The 21,826-nt window shown below is 47.6% G+C and overlaps 1 protein-coding gene across 1 annotated transcript; it reads left to right on the forward strand.

Moving 5' to 3' along the window:
* The first annotated feature begins 369 nt into the window (after window positions 1–369).
* C2H8orf76 (chromosome 2 C8orf76 homolog) lies at window positions 370–8,674 on the forward strand. The gene is given in 7 exon segments (XM_050891458.1): window positions 370–448; window positions 451–482; window positions 593–688; window positions 3,284–3,427; window positions 4,222–4,739; window positions 7,092–7,224; window positions 8,385–8,674. Coding segments are annotated over 7 exon segments (1,209 nt in total). The 3' UTR covers window positions 8,592–8,674.
* Window positions 8,675–21,826: the final 13,152 nt, after the last annotated feature.

The following is a 21,826-nucleotide window of genomic DNA, read 5'->3' on the forward strand; positions in this document are numbered from 1 at the left end:
GCGGAAGGACTGTCCTACCGCAGCCGGCTCTCACCCCCCAGCCCGAGTAGCGGGGCAGGACACGATGCCTTCTGGGGGCGTCCGCCTCAGGCACCCAGCGGGCAGGGCCGGAGGGAGCCGGGCCCGGGGTGCGGCGGTCGGGACTACAGCTCCCGGCGGGCCGCGCGCCGCAGCCCCCCCCTCACACCGCCCTGCCTAAGATGGCCGCTGCCCGCCGCGTCCCCTCTAGCCCACGGCGCCCCTAGCTCGGTGCCCCCCGGCGGGTCGCCTCTGCCGCGCCGCCGCCCTCGGTGGACCTCCCAGAGCGGCGGCCCGGCAGGGGGCGCGCTGCCGCCGCGCGGCGGGGGCCGGTCCGGGCGCAGCGGCGGGATGGAGCCGCTGCTGGGCTGGCAGTTCGAGGACTCCCTCTTCGCCCCGAGCCGGGAGCGGGGCCCGGGCGGCGGGCCGGGCCGCCCTGCGGCGCGAAGCACTGCGAGCCCCGCGTGAGGAGCCGGGGGGCGGCGGGCGGGCCCAGCGGGAGCGGCCGAAGGGGCGGCCTGGGTACGGCGGGGGCGGCCTCGGCCCCCCTGACGGGTTTGTGCTGTGCCCGCAGTGGTTTCGCAGCGAGGCGGACGGCGGGGAAGGCGCCGGCGGGCTAACGGCCAGCAAGTTCCGGGCGGACTGGGCCTACCGGCAGCGGGAGTTTGAGGTATTTCCAGGGCTCTCGCACGGCCTGGAGCCTGGGCCGAGCCTGGGCCCCGGTTGGTGGAAGTTGTGGGGATGTAAACTGGGGTGATCCTATAGTCCCCGGTGTGCTGAGTGAACGTGTATGTATATTTATTTAAAAGACTCCTGGCTGAGCCGCGGCCGGGAGGTGCTAGAGTCTGTGGCGCGGTCATGTCTAGCTCGATGGCTCCTCGTTTGTGCTGAAAGCATGACAGCCCCGTGGGCAGTCGCGGTGACCTGGTGAAGAGCTGTCCTGCTGGCTGAGCCGCGGTCAGGCCACGATGAGTAACTGTGTTCTGGCAAGCTCCCCCAGCCAGATGTCATCTTTCCAGGAGTCAGCGTGAAGTCAATGTAAACTGGCCAGAAATGCTGCTCTGCACCTGGAGCTGATCCAGATCAGGCTTGCACATCTGAGCGCTTCAGTAGTGAGCAGAGCTGGTGTTTGTGGCCGTGGAAGTCATGGTCAGCCAGAGTTAAGTATGTGGATTTCTCTGCTCCTGGGGGTAATACCATGTCCCACAAAGGCTGTCACATCGCTGGCAACCACCTGGCTGCCGCTTACCTTTATCAGAGCTCCCCCCGCTGTCAGGTGAAAGCTGACTGTAGTTGTTGGGCTCCTGACAGTTGGCTTATGAGCCTCATCATTAATTGTTCCACCTCTCTGCTGCTTCCCCTTGCTCTGGGTGGCTGGTTGTGCCTTTGGGGTGCATTTATGTTCCCCTTTTCTGTTGCTGCCTGCTATAGTCCTAGACCCTGTCCTCACTGCCTACTTCCTGAGCCACACTCCTGATCATCAATGCTCTCCTGCCTCTGTAGTCCTAGTTGCAGGATCCAGTCTTTTGTTACCTTGTTTCCTGGTTGAAATCAGCCACTTCTGCCCTTGTTTCAGCTGTAATAGCTTCTTGTTGCAGGCTATGGTTTGCATTACAGGCTTCCTGATTTCAAAGCCCTCAGGCTGACTTTGGCTCTGCTCCTTTCACCTTGCCCATTGAATTTGTGGATCTTTTTGTACCTCAGTTGGCACTGACTTCTGCTTTTTAATGTTATTCCAGCGCTATTGCTGCCTTGTCTATACCCGACAGATGCTTTCCAGTCTCAGCTGAGATGCCCTGAAGGGATTCCTAGATGCCTCAGGCTGCGGTCAGACGTGGCTGCTGACCCCCAGGAAGAGCAGATTGCTCCTTGCTGTGTGCTGTGGTGCCCTCTCAGGAGAGAATGACACCCCCTCAGATCTGCTAGTGGAACAGAACGTTGCTTTCTAACCCTTTTCTGTCGCAGTGATCCATGTTAAAAATGTCTAGTCTTCAGTCTTATTGCTAACCTGGATCACTGTGAAAGAACCAGAACTAGACTGCACATAAAATTACAGATTTGAGAGCACCGACCTTAGAAGCGGGGCTGGAAATAAGTAAATGGAGGTAGTAATCTTTTCACTCGTGAATACTTTTTTACGTCAGCCTAGGCCACTTGATAGGAAATGCCAAGGACAGCAGTGATCTAAGCTGTGCCCATTTTTAGGATATAGATGACTGTAGAATCTGCTTGGGATTCATAATGCCTGATCCTTGCCAGGTTATATCCCTTTGTCGCATAACAAGGCGAACAGGGGTGTCCTGCAGCCCTCCTCTAATCCATTTTCACCAGTGGCTGCTGTACTCAGTGGGCAGAGGGGAGCTCCCTCTTTTGCTTAAGAAGGAACGCAAGCTTAACACCAGGGAAGCAAAGTGTTTCTGCCATTTTGCTGTGAAGTATTTAGGGTATGTCGCCTGGAAGCTCTTTCTGTTAGAACCATTCAAGTTTGCAAGGAATAATTAAATATTCATTTTGAGAGATGGGTGAATGAGCACTGCTCTTTAGTCTTCTGGTCTGAGCATTCACACAACGGGGGAGGAACCAAGATTCCAGTCTTAGCTTCACTGAATACTTAATTTAATGTATTTAAATGTTAATTGGAGTCCTGGTGAGTGCCCTGAGCATTAAACTACAGAAGTATTGCTCATTCTTGTCTTTTTCCTTAGCCCAATTAATATTTAATTATTTCATGCGAATTAGAACCACCCTACAGGAACGATGGAGATTCACCTTTCTTGCAGTATTCTCTGACGTGCTGATTATTTATGTGAGGTGAGGTACTTGCAGGTTCAAACCTTCCTGTGGAGAATGTAATGGATTTAAAATGAGGTCCCCCAAATTTAGGATGAGTGCTCTGATCGTTGAGTTGGTAGCTGGGGGAAAGATGCGTTGTGTCACGTATTGCCCAGGTTGGTAGATGATCCCTTCTGGATCAGGCCTGGTGTGGGAGAGGTGGACAGAAGTGTGGTGAGTCCTGTCAGGGCTTAAACACAAGTTAGGATTGAGGTTGCTCATCACTGTCTAGACTTGGCTGTGTAATACCAGGCCGTCATCTGTTGCTGGCATTGATGGTAGCTGAGTCTGGAGAAATGAAAATGTGGACTTCAGCTCCTGAATTCCCTTTGTGACTGTACTCATAAACAAAACATACTGTCAGGCTTGCTTTTAAATGAACATCTCTCACTGTTTTGTTTGGCTTTTTTTTTTTTTTTGTCGACACTACCAGAAAGCCCTATGTGAATACTCAAACTGCTTACTACTCTTACCTCCCAGTAACATTGCAATGAGACGAGATGTCCAAGAGGGCCAGGCTCGGTGTTTATCTCGCCTGGGAAGGCACAAGGAGGCTCTGGATATTGCAGAAAAAATGGTAAATAATGCGATCTTTCTTTTAGGCTTTGAACATGAGAATATGGCCAGTAGTTCTTTTATATGGACCATTTTCTGGAAAAATAATCTTCATGTGTATAATCCTTCAGGATGTTCGGTGCTCAGAGTATTTGGTAAACAGAGGGTAACTGTCACTGCAGATATAATCACTCTTTAGAAATCAGAACACCCTGTACCACAATAAGCTCCCTGTGCAGGGAGGCTGGTAGTCCTGGAAGGGACTAAATATCATGCTCTGCCAGGCAGAATTAATGTAATGTAATAGGAATTATAAGAAAGGGGATAAATGAGTGCTTAAATCTTTCCACTATAAAAGTGATGGTTCAGAACTCCCTTTTATTTCCATATACTCGCTGCCAAACTGCCACCAAGAAGAGTATCTAACCACAAATCGAGTTTTTCCCATAAAGGAAAAAGTCCAGAGGCTCTGAAGTCTGCTAGAATTTTACTGTTGCTGTTTATTTTATATAAAAGGTGTTTATACTAAAAAGAAGGGCGGCTGTATAAAACTCTGAAGGCAAATAAACAAATGACAGCATTCGGGGCCTTCTTGCCTTTCAGACTGCGACAAGCCAGCTAGAGGGAATGCTGTCAGCTTGATCGTGCATGATCTGTATCACGTTGTATCATTTAAAATTAAGAGCACAGTTTTGTACAATTTTAAAATTACCTTTAGTGATATTTGTGTGTCATTATTCAGGGAGACATTGTCTTAGGCTCTGAAGGATGATTCTGTTCTACTCCTGTTTTTAATCTATTATCTTTTGTTTCTAGAGAAACGGTGCTACTAACACAGATCATTTAATGACAGTTCTCAACCTGCAGTTTGCCATTTACCAGGGTCTGGAAAATGTAGAAAAAAAGATCACGTGTCTGCAGCAACTGATCTGCTTACATCCTTTCAACCCTTGGTACTGGAAGTTACTTGCTGAAGCTTATATGAGCCTTTTACAGAGTTTGTCTCCCTTAGTCATTCCAGAAACAAATCTAAATCAGTCTGAAGAGGTTAGTGTCAGTGATAGTAGTTTCAAAACATCAACTGGAAGAGAGATTAATATGCAGCCTCACAGATCAGATGGCCAGAAAGAAGGCCCTTGGTCCAGCCTTGCTACAGAAACAAAGAGGGAGAATGCAGTGACTTGTAGCAGCAGCCAAGCTGTAGAAGAATTCCTCTGCGCTTCAGAAGAACCGGAAAGGACAGACAAAGGGAAATGCGCAGCCTCTGAGTCCTGGGAGCAGAACATACCGAAGAAAGTTGGGATAAAGGCATGTGCCTCATTTATTAGAGCAAGGTAACTAAATATATTCTTAGAATAATGTTAACTTCTCCCAGTTGAGAACAATTTAAAGCATATTTTTCCCAGCCTTAATATTTTCAGTTTACATTTTCAATTCAAATGTTTGTTTCAGCATTGGCAATGCTAACTTAGAAGCACCCTGCTATTGCTACAGATCAAAAAAGCAAAATCCACTAGCATGGTAGCTGTGAAAAACCTAAATCTGAGTGGAAAGAGTAAACCCGTGTCAGGCACTGTTGAGAAGTAAAGCGTTTTTTAATGACCTTATTATATGAATCTTTTCAAGTAATTACATACAAAAGGGCTTGTTCTTCAACAAATGCTCCTGTTAGAGCATGGCTGTTTCCTGGTTTGGTATTAAAGATGCAGCAGCAGAAGTGCCCCAAAGGGAAGGCTAGCCCGTCTTCCTTCTGCGAGTGCCACCTGTCTTATTTGCTTGAAGTCTTATGCTTGAGCAAAAATGTATTTTATAATAATACCCCAATCTGCATAATGGATGAGCTTGAAAAATGAACTCTGTGACAGCTGATTGACAGGGCTGCATTAAAATGCTCTTTCCTTTTCTTCCTCTCTTCCTAAAACTCTTGCACACAACAAAAATTCCCAAAACATAATCTTTCAAAGAGATAATTAGGAACTGGTTTTGTTAAAATAGTCTTGGATTTTTTTTTCTCCCCTCTTGTCTCTCATTAATGTGTTAGTCACTGAACGTATTTAAAGCCATTTTATGAACTTCCACAAATGTTTACAGAGAACACTTTATGACTGTCCTGTTAGGGCAAGATTTAAGAAATGTAAAAAAAGATATAGTAGCTTTTAACTGTACTCAGGCTAAAAGACGGTGACTTTAATTGCTACTTGGGAGAAGTTAATAGATTTAGTACTGATATTGAATGTTAAAGCCACATTCATACTAAAATAATTTGTGTTGCTTGTTTCGGTGTGTATGGTTCAGCATTGAGACAATTATAAATTGTGGGATTTCCTTGCTTGGCTGCACAGTTTCACAAAGTGTTATTGTGGTTTATATTTGCAGATACACTTGTCCAGGGTAAGCTTCTCCCCTGCCCAGGGCTTATGCATTAAATAGGTTGTCTAATATTTTCAAGTCTGTTGGATTTTAAGTGAGATGTGGATGTTGCATAAACATATGTGCAGGGTAAATTGCACCTGGAAAAGGGATGTTAGTATTGCTTTTTGTAGGAAATAAGGTTCTGTGTTAAAGCATCATGAATAATCGACTCCTCTAGTTTTGCCAACAAAAAAAAATTGGAGAAATGGTTTTGTTTAGTTTTCATTGAGATTTCATTCTTTCTTACATTATGTTGTTGCAAATTTTGAAGCAAAAATGTTTTACAAATTAAAAATACTTTCCATTTTTACTTTGAATTTCCCAGTCAAAACTTTACTGAATTTACAAATGGTTTGTTGGCTCAGACTTGTAAATTTTGATTTTTATAATGCTCAAATGAAAACTTTCATCTAAGATCTTAAGTCTTCTCTTCATAAAAATACATACCTTTGTTATAACATGTGCTTCATTTAACTTCGGTAAATGTGATAAAAAAATTTGTTGTTGTTCTTTATGCATAAAGCTTGAGTTAAACATGGTTTCAGTAATGATACTGCTAAGTCCCAATGGTCCCTTGGTTGAATATACTTAAATATTTCCTTTGCTGACATGTTTTACAGTCCTTGTGTGAGGAGGACTCTGGAAACTGCCACTGCTTTCTCTGGTCGAGCAGTTGATGATGGGGTCCCTCCGTGACATGAAGCAATGTTGTGAGCACAACGTCTAACCTTCACCGAATCATGGTGGTGACTTCTGGGACACTGCCTTGAACATAAAACTGTGGTGAAAGATTTTAGAAAATATTCTGGGGTTGGCCTGCGTGGGGAGGATGTTTGATATTTGTTTAAAACCCCCAAATTTCTAGCTTTTCAGGTGACAAAGATAATCACTGCCATAGGCAAAAATGCGCTGCTGTCTTGCTAGGCCTTAATAAGGCTGTGGGACGCCTGATGTACTGCAGTTAATGCTAGCAGATCCGAGCTTCGCTTTTGAACCGTGTGACAAATACATGGGGAGAAAAATGTTTGTGCAGAGCAACCAGCGATACTTGGCATGTTGTTTTTCAAAAGTCCTTCTCAGTACTTCTGTCATAGCACGGATATACCATGCTCATAGTAGATTGATACGGATGTATTCATTTCTTTGCAGTTTTTGCAGTCGGCAAAAGTCAGGAAGAGGAGCTGTTTTAAAGTATTATATTTTGGTTGGTTTTAGGTTTACTGACTTACTCTTTTGCCAGCTGTGCCTTTTTTTAACTGCCTTTTTCATTTCAGGCTTTTACTTCAGCTTACCCAGTTGCAACAGTCGTCCTTTGCACTAGAGAATAACCTAAAAGGTCAAAAAGAGATTGATGGCAAAGTGGCACGACTTGGTTTCAGTGAAAACTCCTTGCTGTTGATGACCAAGGTAAGGGGATGTTTCACTGTGTGCAAGTTCTCAGCTATACGTAGGCTGGTTGAGGTACCTGAGCCGGTTCAGGCACGAAGTCCTGTAAGCGTGGCACTCCCCTGAGCTAATTAACTGTTTCAGGAAATCAGGTAAATTAGCTGGGGTGGGTTGCCTTAGTAGTGTGTTATCTGGAACTGACAGTGATACCTATATAGCGCTGGCTTGTGTCATGCAGGTGTATCTCTGTTCTGCTGAGATTCTCCTTTCAGGAATGTTCAGGGTTGTTAAGTTTCTCATTGGACTTGTATTTGCAGATGCATCATTGTTGTGCATTTCCTGGGATGCAGATTTTATCTCGGGAATTTTAGATACCACAAAGTGAATCACAAGTATGAAATGGAAGTGGAGATTACTTTGACGGCCACAGCAGTATTAAACAGTTCCAGAAAAAGTATTAAACGTTTTCAGAAAAAGCCAGAGTCACCCTTTTACATGATTTCTTCATTCTGTTTGATGTACTGGGTTCTAGTTTTAAAGAAATACAACGGAGGAGAGTAACATTGCATGATTTTATTCGTAGAGATTAAACATTTTTAGTGCTGTCTCTAGAGTTTCTGACTTTTATCTTAAGGAACGAAAGGAAGCCTGCGAGATTCTAACTTTGCTGTCAGTATTACAGCTTGAAGTTAGTGAAAGCCAACCCATTGCCGGGTTGGCAGGCGGTCTTGTGGGATTTCCTCCATAAGAGGGCAGTAGCATGCAGACTATCTCAGGTTTGGAAAAGGCTGGGGAAAAAAAACTTCTCTCCTTGCTTCCCTTGATCCCACACCCCCCCAGGAGGAGATCAGAGTGTTGGTGCTGTTGCAAGGCGAGCACTGAATGCAGAGTTGGCGTTGAGATTTCCACTGCTACTCAGAGAGTGAAAATCCCCCTGTACAAGCGTAGCCAGAAGCTGGGCGGGGTTGTGCAGCTGTGAAGCTTGGGCTCGCAGTTCTCTGTGTTTGTTGCAGAATGCAACAGGCAGACAACTTGATCGTGACTTGGAAACTTCTCCTAGATGGCCTGTGGTTCATGTGTCAAGGGCTTTTCTTGTGAAGATCTGTTATTAATGTCATATTTGCTGTTTTCTCTGCAAGTTATTTTCTTGTTTCCCATCGTCTTTCTTACTCTGTTTGCAGGTTATGGGGCAGGATCTTATACCAGAAAAACTAAAAGAGGAATTTCAGGGTGAGGTAAAATGCGTAGGCCCTTCAGCACTATCATCATTGGTAACTGCGTCAGCCGCAGAGTTTGAAATCAAATGGTTCGGTAATCTCCAAGATGATTTATGTCACTTTAACAGACAATTCTATTCAGATATATATCTCCCACCTTTGGTAACTTAAAGGTTTTGTTGTATTTATTCTCATGTCTCCAAATGATTATGGAATGATATACACAATAAAGTTCGTATTACATTTTTAAAGAATTCTTATTGTGTATCTTTTGAGAATATATATATAAATCTCTGCATTTAAACTCTTAACATCTCATCATTTTCTTTGTTCACTGATTTGTTTGTATTTAAAATAATAAGCAATTCAGTATAAAATCGAGCTTTCAGTTCAGCTTTCAGAAGTAGCTTTCCATCATAAAGCTCACCGTGTTGTGCTTGAAGCACCTGTGATTTTTTGAGGCCTGCAATGCCACTAGGATGGAAGGCTTCCTTTATGATGTCCAGTTTGAAAGTTTGGTATCAAATTCCATGTTGTTGCATTTAGAGCTATGGAATTAGCCATTTTCTTAATTCATTTTTTTAATATTTCTTGATTAATTGACATTATAGTGATTTCCTGTTCAGAGATGGAGAGCTAGAAATCTTAAATATATTTATGCTGAGAAATTGTCAATAAGAATAATTCCATATGTTTTAGGAAGAACATCTAAGTGGTAAATATTTAACTTAGAACTAGAAGGAGATTTTCTTTCTTCAAAGCTAAGTGGTTTTTGCAGGCGTAGAACTAGCTATAGTCTTGTCTTCAGTGTGCTTAGACAAGGGAGGAGAAAAACTGTCAAGGTTGTTTATATGTACTGAAGAGTGTTTAGTCAGATCATATCCTTTGTAAAACCCTGGAAGGAGGAAGATCTTTGCTGTGAAAACTGGCAGTGTTGTTTCTGCATCATACAGCTCCTTATGTTATGCTTTCAATTGATAATGACTCCACTTTGCTTTACTTTCTGAAGCATCGATGCTACGTGCTTTGGGCTTCTACAGAAAAAGGCAGATATTATCCTGTAGTTTCTTTTGCTTGAAATAATTTACATTTGAGGCAAACAAGGTGTGCTCTCCCCCCATCTTCTCTTAACCTGAGAGATTTAAATTCTTTGTAGCTTTTTGTAAAAGCGTTCTTTAATGGATATAGTTTAGAACCAGGAATCTCTTAGATATAATTTGCTGTGACTTTTCTTCATGTTTTCCTGTGTTTTCTTTCTGAAGTACTAAAGAGTGCTGAAACTTTAAATAACTCACAATTGAATGGTAATTCACCATACATGAACACATTTTGTATCTGCTACTTTTAGGTGCATTTTAAAGCTTTAAGATACTGGTTAGGGAACCTGTCACTAACCCTTGGTATGGTATAGCCCTCTGCTAAGTTGACTGTGAAACCTCTCCGGAAAAATGGAATATCGCCTTCAGCCATGTCAAATTATCTTTGATAGTTTGGTGACTTAATGCGATTAAACCACATCCTGGTCAGCTGGTTACGAAAGATGATGACTTGGCAAGTATACTTGGGTAAGCAGTAATGCACTCATAATGTATTGCAGAATATTTGGTTTAGTCATGCGTGCGCTTTGCTAGGTGGAAATTTTTGTGTGCGTGTGTAGAGCACTGTATTTGGATGGCAGTGAAGCCAGCCTGAAGGGCTGGGGATGCTTTTAAGACTAACTGGTGTCATAAGTTTTCAGCAGACTGTCCATAACGTGCTGTAAATTAATTACGATGTTTGCATCAACAGTAGAATGTCTTACAGCAAAGACATAGGAAACATGGAAATCTTAATGCCAAATATGTCAGCAAAAAACTGGAACAGGGACTTCTTCTGGTTTCTTCTTAAACTTAAGGTCATGAGTAGCCACATAAAAAGGCTATAATTTGTTTTGCCACAGCTCTCGAGTAGGTTCAGTAGTTAGGACACCAGAACACAGCTTTTGTGGAACCAGGTCTGTACAGATATTTAATGGGAACTTGCCAAATGATTTGGCTCCACAGTTTAGAAGGTGGAAATAGCATTGGAGCTGTTTTAGCAACAAATCAAATACTTGCCAAATGTCATTTTGTGACTGAAATGTCCAAAATACACAGTGGCTAGCCAAGGTGATTTGGAAACTTTTTGGTGTGCGTGCAGATTGTTTGACTTGAGGTTGTCTCTCAGACTGGGAACACAACGGTTAACTCCCCCCTGGCTCTGGGAGTGGAAGGCAAGTGGCAGTTCTTAAGAACAGGCAGTATTTTCTCAAACATAACAATAAAGCAAAAATGTTTTTACTGCAAAGAAAACAACATGAATGTTGTTCTGACCATGTCGCATAGTTACTGTTCCAAATAACCAGTGTTTATTGCACTGGGGCTATGAAATATTCCTTTGTCCCACTTGTGCCTGGCTATCTCTCATCTCAGCTACTTCAATTCCTCCTTTTTTGGCCTGCTCACTTTTTTGGTATGCCACTTCTAACTCCAGTTTTCTGTTTCTGATCATATCTCACGAGGAGCTTTGCATTTCCATCCTGCATTTGAATGCCTCGTCGTTGCTTCTATGTTCTGCATAATTCTACGTCTGCCTGTAATAGATTTCGTCATGTTTTGGCCTTTATGATATTGTTATTGGTATTAGTACATGCACCAGTACTCCACACTGAGTTAAATACCAAATTTTAGTATTACAAACTGCAAGTGAGAATCCATTAACAGTTACTGAGGTTTGATTTTGTTATTTTAACGCTTGTGTTACAGACGCTTTGGGAAGGACCATCTGACCCTGGTTCTGATGCTTGTGAAATGATTGCTGTGTACAAACACAATCTAATTGTGTGTCTTGCTATTGAGTGTTTGAATACCATTGGCTTGAGGTGAGGGAACATGTTAGCGCTGTAACTAGTGAAATTAACACAGTTTTCTCCATCACGATCATAGAATGGTTTGGGTTGGGAGGGACCTTCAAAGATCATCTAGGCCAACCCCCCTGCCATGGGCAGGGACATCTTGCACTAGATCAGATTGCTCAAAGCCCTGTCCAACCTGACCTTGAACGCTGCCAGGGATGGGGCATCCACAGCCTCTCTGGGCTACCTGTTCCGCTGTCTCACCACCCTCATCGTAAAAAATTTCTTCCTTATGTCCAATTTAAATCTACCCTCTTTCAGTTTAAAACCATTGCCACTTCTCCTGTCACTGTGTGGTGGGTTGACCTTGGCTGGCTGCCAGGTGCCCACCCAGATGTTCTATCACTCCCCCTCCTCAGCATGACAGGGAAGGAGAAGGTAAGATGAAAAAAAAAAGGACTTGCGGATCGAGATAAAGGCAGTTTAATAAAGAAAAAGCAAAGGCTGTGCGTGGAAGCAAAGGACAACAAAATATTTATTCTCTCCTTCCCATCCGCAGGCAATGTCATTGTAAAAATGAATATGTGAGTCATCTTCAAATTGCTTATAAGGAATCAAGAGTTATAAGACGGGGTCCTGCTCGTGCTCCCAGCCAAGAGCCACCTTTACTGCTGGCAATAACCAAGGGGTTTTAGCTAGTGCCTACTTCTCCTGCCGCCTTTCCAGTACCTGCACACAAACTAGAATAAAAGAAAAATGCAAGCAAATCCATTTTGTCATTTGCGACCCAGGTGGGACTCTGCGGGTTCCTGACCTGTTGAGCATGGCGACAGCATATGACAGAGCCAGTACTGGGTGAGTTCACCTGATTGTCCTTGCGGGATCCCCGCTCCCTGGGAAGGTGCTAAAACCGGGGGCAGCATCAGTCATGGGGGGTTCAATAGGTAAGGTACAACGGGGTTTGCCGCTGGCGGAAATTCTGGGAAACCGGAAGAAAATTGATGGTACTTCAGGACTCAGTAAAGCTGGAACTGTAGTTCCCTGTCAGGATGAGTGACCAGCTGGAACTCGGGAGGGGACGCCCTCCGAGCACTGGCCCCTGGGAGGTTCATTCGATACGAGTAAGCTCACCTTCCTGCCTCCTATGTGGTATGCAATAGGCAGAATTGCCTTTTATGGTAAATCCATGCTGACTACTCCCCATCACCTCCTTGTCCTTCACAGGACAAATTGGAAGTTGTTTCCAGGTTCTGTTGCTCCATCACCTCCCCAGGGACGGAGGTGCAGCTGGTAGGCTTAGCGAGGGTCATGGAAGGGGGCCGCACCGGAGTATGGTGTGCAGGGTCCAGGAAGGAGGAAAGCCTGGGGGCTCTTTATTTTCTAGAAGGAGCAACAGGGACAGACCAGGGCGCGCTCTTTTTTGGAAAAAAAGCAGGCTGTGGAAGAAGCAGTCAGGGAAATGCTCCCAAGCAGCACAAGCAGGAAGCACAGGGGATGTCCTCAAGCACATGCTCCTCTGCGTGCTTTCTGTGTGAGCTGCAATTGCACACGCACACACGTGCACACGAGGTGTGCTCCATTAGCCGTCATATGGCCAGGCATCAGGCTTCACACTCAGAAGTGCTTTAATGGGCAACGCTTGCAGGACACCAGCAGAAGCATCTCTGAGCCAAAAGACCTGCAGGGCCGGTGCGGGCTGGGGAGGGGACGTGGGCAGACTCTGGAAAGCCCTGGCCGAGCCCAGCCTATTCATTCAGCTTACTTCCAGGGTGCGAACGCAGGGGCAGCCATGGCTTCGAGGTGCCCAGCAAACCTCCTTTCCTGGCGCGTGAGCGAGGCCTGTGCGGACGGTCCCTTGGGCAATGCCACTCGCTGTTCCGCTTCTCTCCGCTCTCTGCTCCCTGTGGCGAGGAGATGCACAGCAACCAGCCCCGACAGGAGGGTCCCCATCGCTGCCGACAGCAGTGGTGCTCTGACATGGCAGAGCTGCCCTCCAGAAAGCCCCAGGGGCCTTGGCTGGGCTCTGCAGGGGCCCACGCGGGGCCCTACTTACCCTCCAGAGTGCCCCAGGGCCTCCTCCGGGCTTTGCTGGGGCCCGTTGGAGGCCCCTGCTGCCCTCCAGAGGTCCCCCCATTCTACATAAATCTAAAAGTCTAAAAAAAAAAGACTTTTAAGTACAAATCCACTTCTGTAGATACTCTGGAGGTTGGTATAGGCTATGTTTGTTTATGCTTTTTAGCCCCCACCACCCACATCTAGTTCCTCTTCATCTTCCTCCAAAATAGGCGAGAGACCGAAAAGGTAATGAGGATCATCCCAGTGCTTGTTTTCCAGGTCGTCCTCTGAATCGTCTTTGGCAAAATGAGAGGGGATGAATACTCTTGTGCTGTCCGCCAGCTCTCCCCCAGACCCACCGTCTTCATCCACCTGTCCAAAGCCATAAACAGATTGCCCAGCAGTTAGAGGAAGCTCTAGTTCAGGCTGCTCATGGGGACCGTCAAAAGGATCATAGCTGTATTGAGCTATGAATGCTCGAAGCTTTCCCGGTCGTTGTCCCAGAGCCTGCAGGATGACGGACTGTTTGTCTGCTACTGGTTCTTCTGTCTCACTTGCGGGGTCCTCCTCTGAAAGAAGGCAGGACCCAGGACTGTCCTCTGCCCAAGCTGGCTCTGAGGGGCTCTGAAACCAATTCTCAGGTTCACTCACCCAGGCTCGCAATAGTTGCCCGCCTTGTCCGTGGTCCCTTTTTACTTCTCTCTGAGCACTTTCTGCCATGTCTCTCACGGCTTTCAGTTTGCGCTCTGCAGCTTCCAGTCGGTTTTGAAGACAGCTGATGGCTTGGATGGCAGAATTTCGCTCCTCTGCCGCTCACGTCAGTTGCCCCTTCAGGTCAGCATTTTCAGCTTGAACCTTTTCTGCCCAGCGCATCTGCCCATGGAGGCAAGAATTTTCCTCAGCCAGTCTGGTGGTTTTGTCCGTCATCTCCAGAAGCTGCACCTCTAACTCCTCACACCTTTGGCTGAGGCTGCTCACATAACAGGAGCCCTCGTCGCCTGCAGCCAGTGGGGCCTGGAGCTCCTCAGCCGCCTTCTGCGAGACTTCATTCTGCTGGTCCTGTGCCAGCAAAACTCTGGCATGCTCTCTCCTTTCTCCAGCCCTCTGCTGAGGAAACGATTTCATGCCCGGTTCCTCAGCGGAGCTTTGGATGGGCAGTGGCACCGGAGTATTCATCAGGTGCCCCACGGTCTCCTGCAGATGCCTGCATCTTTCAGCTGCTCGGTGAGGGCAGCTAGCTGAGCATTTTTCTGCTGGAGCCTCTCTGCCTCCTTGCATGCTCCTGGAGAGCTTCTCTTTCTCAGGAGGCGGTTGTCCATCTCCAGGGCACCGCGTTGCCTCTCCACGTCTCGCAGGACCTGCTGCAGGCGGGCGTTCTGCTCCACCAGCTGGCTGCAGGTGCTGCCGGGAAGCACCAAGTCTTCCCCCACAGGCTCTGGCCCCTGGAGCAGAGCATCCGCCACAGCCTGGCATGTCGTCTGCTGCCCAGCGCGGTGGCTTTCGGGGGGTCTCTCCTGTAGCGCCAGCCGGAAAGACCGAGGCTCGGTCTGGCGGCTGGCCAGCTCCCGCCGGCGCTCCTCCTTCTGCGTAGGGCGGCCGTGGGCCTGTGCCGGGCCCCGGCGGGGCGAGGGGCAGCTGCGCACCACAGGCCCCCAGCCCGCACCATCCCGCCTCATGGCTGAGGGCTCGGGGAGCAGAGCCGAACGCTGCTGCCAATGCTCACCACCAGTCGCGTTCCCTGGGTCTGCGAGGGGCGGCAAGCCCCGACCCCGCGTCAGCCGCTGCCTCTCTTCACAGTGCAGGAGCAGAGACAGCGTCTGCCATGGGCCAGGGGTGGGCGAGTGTGGCCTTGTATGTGTGGCCTGGCCCCCTGCACACAAGGGAGGGCGGGCTGGGGCAGTATGGCCTTACACGGGATGTCCTGGCCGCATGCTGCAATGGAGGGGGGCCTGAGTGGGCACCTGGAGGCCAGCCAAGGTCAACCCACCACAAATGCCATACACAATTTTATTGCAACTTTGCCGCTTTCAGACCGTTTGGTCTGTTTTTTTTCTAGCAGCAAACCCACTTGTACAGGCGAGGTCACCGTCAGTCAAGTCCTATTGCACATGTCTTGGAAGACATCTTTACATTTCAGGTTTTTCTTCTGTAACGTGTCGCTCCTCTCCTTTGTGTGCAAGGGAGGCCAGGACAGACCATGTAAGGCTGTATTGGGATGGAGTTAACTTTCCCCATAGCAGCCCTCATAGTGCTGAAGGGTGCCTTGCCTACCCCAATGAAAACCAGCAGCTTCTAGCACTGTACTGGGGCTTGGCCTGTGCCTGCCGAGCCACAGTTCAGTACTATCAGAGGCCTGTGGTTAAGGCAGGGACCCAAACCACCTCTGAGAATGCCTTGACTGAGACTGGGAGGCAAACTGAGGAGGTAACAGTAGAGACAGGGACCCAAACTGCATCTGAGGACACCATGGTTGAGATAGGGACCCAAAGAACAACAACTACAGTAATTCCCCAGTTGTGAAAAAGAAACAGTGGACAAGGAGGTCAACGGGTCTGTATCATCGATTAGCAAGGGAGAAGGAGGAGGAGGAAGGGTTTGATCAGGAAGCTTGTCCTTCAGCGATGAAATGGGAGGAAGGAGTGAGAGCGATCAGGCAGGAGGACGAAACTACCCAGCCCCTGACCTTGTCATCAGAACTTCGAGAGATATGGAAAGATGACAGCTGCCAGCCGGGTGAGTGGATTGCTGCCTGGCTGCTCCAATGCTGGGATAATGGGGCTGACATTCAGCAAATGGCAGGTAAGGAAGCCCAACAGGTGGGATCCCTTGCTAGAAAGTGGGAATTGAGAGAGGAATTGGAAAAGAGGCAGCAATTTGCAGTCTCTGGAGACAGCTCCTCTCAAGTATGAGGGCAAAATATCTGTTCAAGGAAGATCTTGCAAACTACCCAGGAAAGTGGAACACCATGGATGAAGGCATCCAGTACCTGAGAGAATTAGCGGTGCTGGAAGTCATCTACGGTGATCCAGACAATAGCGAGGTCTCCAAAGATTCAGAGGATGTCCTGTGCGTGCAGGCCATGTGGAGGAAGGTGACTCAAAATGCCCTAGCCTCATATTCTAACACGTTGGCAGCAAAGTATTGCCTGGATACGGACACACCAACTGTGGAGAGAGCGTCTTCTTGGCTCCAAAACTTTGAAGAAGATCTCCATCCCTCCTCATCCCTATGGGTCAGTGCGTTGGCTGTCAGGGGTGCCCCAAGAAGTCAGTCCCCTCCTGCCCCGGTCAGAGGGAAAGGGAGCCCCAGGCACATGCCGTGTGGTGCACTCTGGTTCTTCCTGCTCGACCAGAGGGAGGACATGAGGAAGTGGGACAGTGAACCCACCTTTAAGCTGGAAGCCTGTGTACGCGAAGTGAGAGGGAAGACAGCTGTTAAGAAGGGGCCACCCAAGAAAGCTGTCAGCTTAGTTGCTGTAGAGACACAAGGCGGCAATCAGCGATCTCCCAGACATAGAAGGACTGAGAGCACCTCCCTTGATCCTGGTGAGGGGACTTCTGGTCTGGCACTGAAAGAGTCAGTCAATACTCCAACCAGGAAAAAGACTAGAGGGTCCCTGCCTTTGGCCAGGAGGAGGAAAGGGATGACCGGGTATACCGGACTGTGTGGATTCGATGGCCTGTGTACTGGTTTAACCCCAGTCCACAACTAGGCGCCACACAGCTGCTCGCTCACTCCCCCCCAGTGAGATGGGGGAGAGAATCGGAAGGGTAAAAGTGAGAAAACTCACGGGTTGAGATAAAGACACTTCAATAGGTAAAGCAAAAGCCACGCATGCAAGCAAAGCAAAAAAAAGGGAATTCATTCACCACTTCCCATCAGCAGGAAATGTTTAGAGCCATCTCCAGGAAAGCAGGACTCCATCATACGAAACGGTTACTTGGGAAGACAAACGCCATCACTCTGAATGGCTCCCCTTCCTTCTTTTTCCCCAGCTTTTATTGCTGAGCATGACATCATATGGTATGGAACATCCCTTTGGTCAGCTGGGGTCAGCTGTCCCGGCTGTGTTCCCTCCCAACTGCTTGTGCACCCCCAGCCTACTCGCTGGTGGGGTGGGGTGAGAAGCAGCAAAGGCCTTGACTCTGTGTAAGCACTGCTCAGCAATAAGGAAAACATCCCTGTATGATCAACGCTGTTTTCAGCACAAATCCAAAACATAGCCCCATACAAGCTACTATGGAGAAAATTAACTCTACCCTAGTCAAAACCACCACAGCCCGGCACATCAGACCCCCAGAAATAGAAGGCTTTGCTAGACACCAGTGCACAGTGTACGCTGGTGCCATCAGGGCACTGGGGCACTGAACCCATCTGGATCTCGGGAGTGACAGGGGGAGGCCAACAATTGTCTGTATTGGAGGCTGAGCTGACCTTAACAAGGCACAAGTGGCAAAAGCACCTCATTGTGACAGGCCCAGAGGCCCCTTGTATCCTTGGCATAGACTACCTCAGGAGAGGGTACTTCAAGGACCCAAAAGGGTACCAATGGGCTTCTGGTGTAGCTACTGTGAACACAGAGAAGATCAAACAGCTATCTACCCTGCCCACTACACCCCAACTGACAGATGCTAGCAGCATATGAGGGGGTTCGAGCCACTTCAGAAGCTGTTGGTACAGAAGCACAGCTCCTTGACACCGCAATTGCCTGTGCTACACTGGGTGTTCAAAGGAAACATCCCCTCTACACGTCACGCAACCAGCGCTACATGGAGTAAGTGGGTAGTGTTGATCACGCAACGAGCTTGACTGGGGAAACCCAACCACCCAGGAATCCTGGAAGAGACCACGGACTGGCCAGAAGGCAGAGATTTTGGAGCAGTGCCTGAGGAGGTGGCTCGTGCCCAAGAGGCACCACCATATAATGAGTTATCAGAAGGTGAAAGGCGTTGCGCTGTTTACCGATGGATCCTGTCGTGTGGTAGGAAACCATCGGAAGTGGAAAGCTGCTGTGTGGAGTCCCATATGACAAGTTGCTGAGGCCACTGAAGGAGAAGGTGAGTCAAGTCAGTTTGCAGAAGTGAAAGCCATCCAACTAGCCCTAGAGATTACTGAATGAGAAAAGTGGCCAGTACTCTACCTCTATACTGACTCCTGGATGGTGGCTAATGCCCCATGGGGGTGGCTACAGCAGTGGAAGAAGACCAATTGGCAGCGCAGGGGTAAACCCATGTGGGCTGCTGCATTGTGGCAAGATGCTGCTGCCCAGGTAGAAAACATGGCTCTAAAGGTACGTCATGGAGATGCTCACGTGCCCAAAAGCCACACCACCGAAGAACATCGAAACAATGAACGGGTAGAGAAGGCTGTCAAAATCGAAGCAGCTCAGGTGGACCTGGACTGGGAGCATAAGGGTAAGCTATTTGTAGCTCGATGGGCCCATGAACATGGGGACATCTAGGGAGAGATGCAATATGCAGACAGGCTCATGATCGAGGGATGGACCTGACCATGGAGACCATCACACAGGTCACTCATGAATGTAAAACATGTACCGCAATCAAGTGAGCCACAGGAGTAAAGTCTCCCTGGAATAGAGGGCGGTGGCTGGGTTTTCGATATGGCGAGGCCTAGCAAATTGCCTATATTGGACCGCTGCCACGAACATGCCAGGGCAAGTGCGACATACTCACCATGGTGGAAACAACTACCAATTGGCTAGAAACTTACCTTGTAAACCATGCCACTGCCCAAAACACCTTAGGCCTTGAAAGGCAAATTTTGTGGTGACATGGTACCCCAGAAAGAATTGAATCAGAGAATGGGACTCAGTTCCGAAATAACCTCGTAAACTCCTGGGCCAAGAAACACGGCATTGAGTGGGTGTATCACATCCCCGATCACCCACAAGCCTCTGGAAAGACTGAGAGATAGAATGGGCTGCTAAAGACTACACTGAGAGCATTGGGCAGTGGGGCATGGAAGCACTGGGATATAAATGTAGCAGAAGCCAGTTCGCTGGTTAACACCAGAGGACCTGGTAAGTGTCCTGGTCTTGCCCAAATAAAACCCCTACAGACTGTGGGAGGAGATAAGGTCCCCGTAGTGCTCAGAGGGAAGTGGCTGGGGAAGGCGATGTGGATTGCTCCTCCCTTGGGAAAAGGCAAACCCATTTGTGGGATTGTCGTCGCTCAAGGACCTGGGTGTACTTCGTGGCAAATGCGGAAGGATGGGGAAGCCCGGAGTGTGTCTCAAGGAGATTTAACCTTGGGGGAAAAATAATCTGTGATGTGAGTTGTATGTTGTAGGAAGTAATGTAGCAGGAATGACCTGAACCAACGAAGAGTGAGCTTTGCAAGGAACCCGGCAAGTGTTCCTATACCAACCTCCAGAGTATCTACAGAAGTGGATTTGTACTTAAAAGTGATTTTTTTTTTAGACTTTTAAATTTATGTAGAATGGGGGGACCTCTGGAGGGCAGCAGGGGCCTCCAACGGGACCCCAGCAAAGCCCGGAGGAGGCCCTGGGGCACTCTGGAGGGTAAGTAGGGCCCTGCAAAGGCCCCTGCAGAGCCCAGCTGTGGTCCTGGGGCACTCTGGAGGGTAAGTAGGGGCCTTTGCAGGGTGTGTCCCCAGAGCTGGATGCAGTACTCCAGGTGGGGTCTCACCAGAGCGGAGTAGAGGGGCAGAATCACCTCCCTCAACCTTCTGGCCATGCTTCTTTTGATGCAGCCCAGGACACGGTTGGCTTTCTGGGCTGCGAGTGCACATCGCCAGCTCCTGTTCAGTATCTCATCCACCAGTATCGCCAAGTTCTTCTCCGCAGGGCTGCTCGCAATCCATTCATCCCCCAGTCTGTACTGATACTGGGGATTGCCCCAGCCCAGGTGCAGGACCTTGCACTTGGCCTTGTTGAACTTCACCGGGTTCACATGGGCCTCCAGCCTGTCCAGGTCCCTCTCGACGGCATCCCTTCCCTCAAGTGAATCAGCTGCACCACTCAGCTTGGCGTCATCCGCAAACTTGCTGAGGGTACGTTGTATGGTAGCAGTGTTTATTCGAGCCCTTCCCTTGCAGCAGACGGACGAGGTATGTCAGCATCCTGCCGTGACCTTCCTGACAGGTAGTTTCTGCAGCTGCCTGTAACCACGTTCCCCTCATCACTGAGTGATCAAGCTTGTGGGGGCCTGTTAGGATTTTTGGCATAACTCATTGCTGAAATTGTAAACTGTGATTGTTTTCCATCAAAACTGAAATTCCATTCATTTGATGTTCAAGTTCAGCTGTCATCTGAACTAGCACAAGCTGTATCCCTGATCCAGGGCCAAAATCAGCTCTTCTTAACTCACAGTACTCCTTCTGGGTTATTAGCTTGTCCCGTATCTACTTTTCATTAGCTGTGTTCTCCAAAACTTCTGTAGGCAAACTATCTTGCCCCACAGAGATGAGAAGAGCTTCATATATTTCATGGCTCACGGCCTGAGGAAATGAAGGCTTCAGAGGTAGTGGTCTACAAACTTCTCCCCATATCCCTCTCTGTGCCACCCCCAGTTGGGCCACAATGGGATCAGGGAACTCAACCAAATTTAGAAGAAAGATCTTAATTAGGCTGAGGGGACACGTATGTTTAATTCTGCTCCAGTTGATTTCAGAAGAAACAAAACGTGTTTCCTCTTCACTTGGGCTCTGACTGTATGGAACTCATTTAGCTTTTGGAAGAGAAGAGAGTAAGGTGCACAAGTCAAGAGAATATGAAGAAACAAAATGATTCTCAAAAGGATTTTAATGAAAGTCTTCTCTTTTATTTGAATGGTTGCCATATTTAGATAATTAAGGAGAATTGTCACAGGAATGAAAATCAACTTTCCCTTCTTCCCAAGGAATCCAAAAAATGTTGCTATATACAGAATTTACAATTATATGCAATAGTTTATTGTTATTCCAGACTCCAAAATTTGGTATCACAGGTAAAAAAGTCCACACCGAAGCTAGAGCAGGAGGTGTCCATCCTGTACCTTTCATAATGTTCCGTAAACTTTACCAGTATACTTTCAAAATGATTGCTCTTCCAAGGATGAGAAACTTTCCTCACCTGAGATCTTGCTGCTGCATACAATTTTCATCATCCACAGCCTAAATAATTGTATTCCTTTTTGAGGAGGTGAGAAGTCAGGCAAAATGGGCCAGATGCGCAAATGTGTTTAGGTTTCTCTTTGCTGTTGGAGTCAGATGAAAGATGATATAAAGCAGGTGTAAATAAATGAATAGATGTTAGGTGTCTAGTAACTTCGGGATTTTGGATGGAAATCCTTTGTTTCATGAATTTTCTTACTATTTTTTGCCTTTCGCTTACAGAAGCTTCCTTCGTTTTCATGGGTTATTTGGCAGAAAGTTCTTCTGTTTTGGTTCAAGCTGCTGAACCTCTGTACCTCCCTCTGTAACTGTATTCAATGGGCACTACAGACACACGGTTTCTCTTT

Source organism: Gymnogyps californianus, chromosome 2 (assembly GCF_018139145.2).
Source record: "Gymnogyps californianus isolate 813 chromosome 2, ASM1813914v2, whole genome shotgun sequence".
NCBI lineage: Eukaryota > Metazoa > Chordata > Aves > Accipitriformes > Cathartidae > Gymnogyps > Gymnogyps californianus.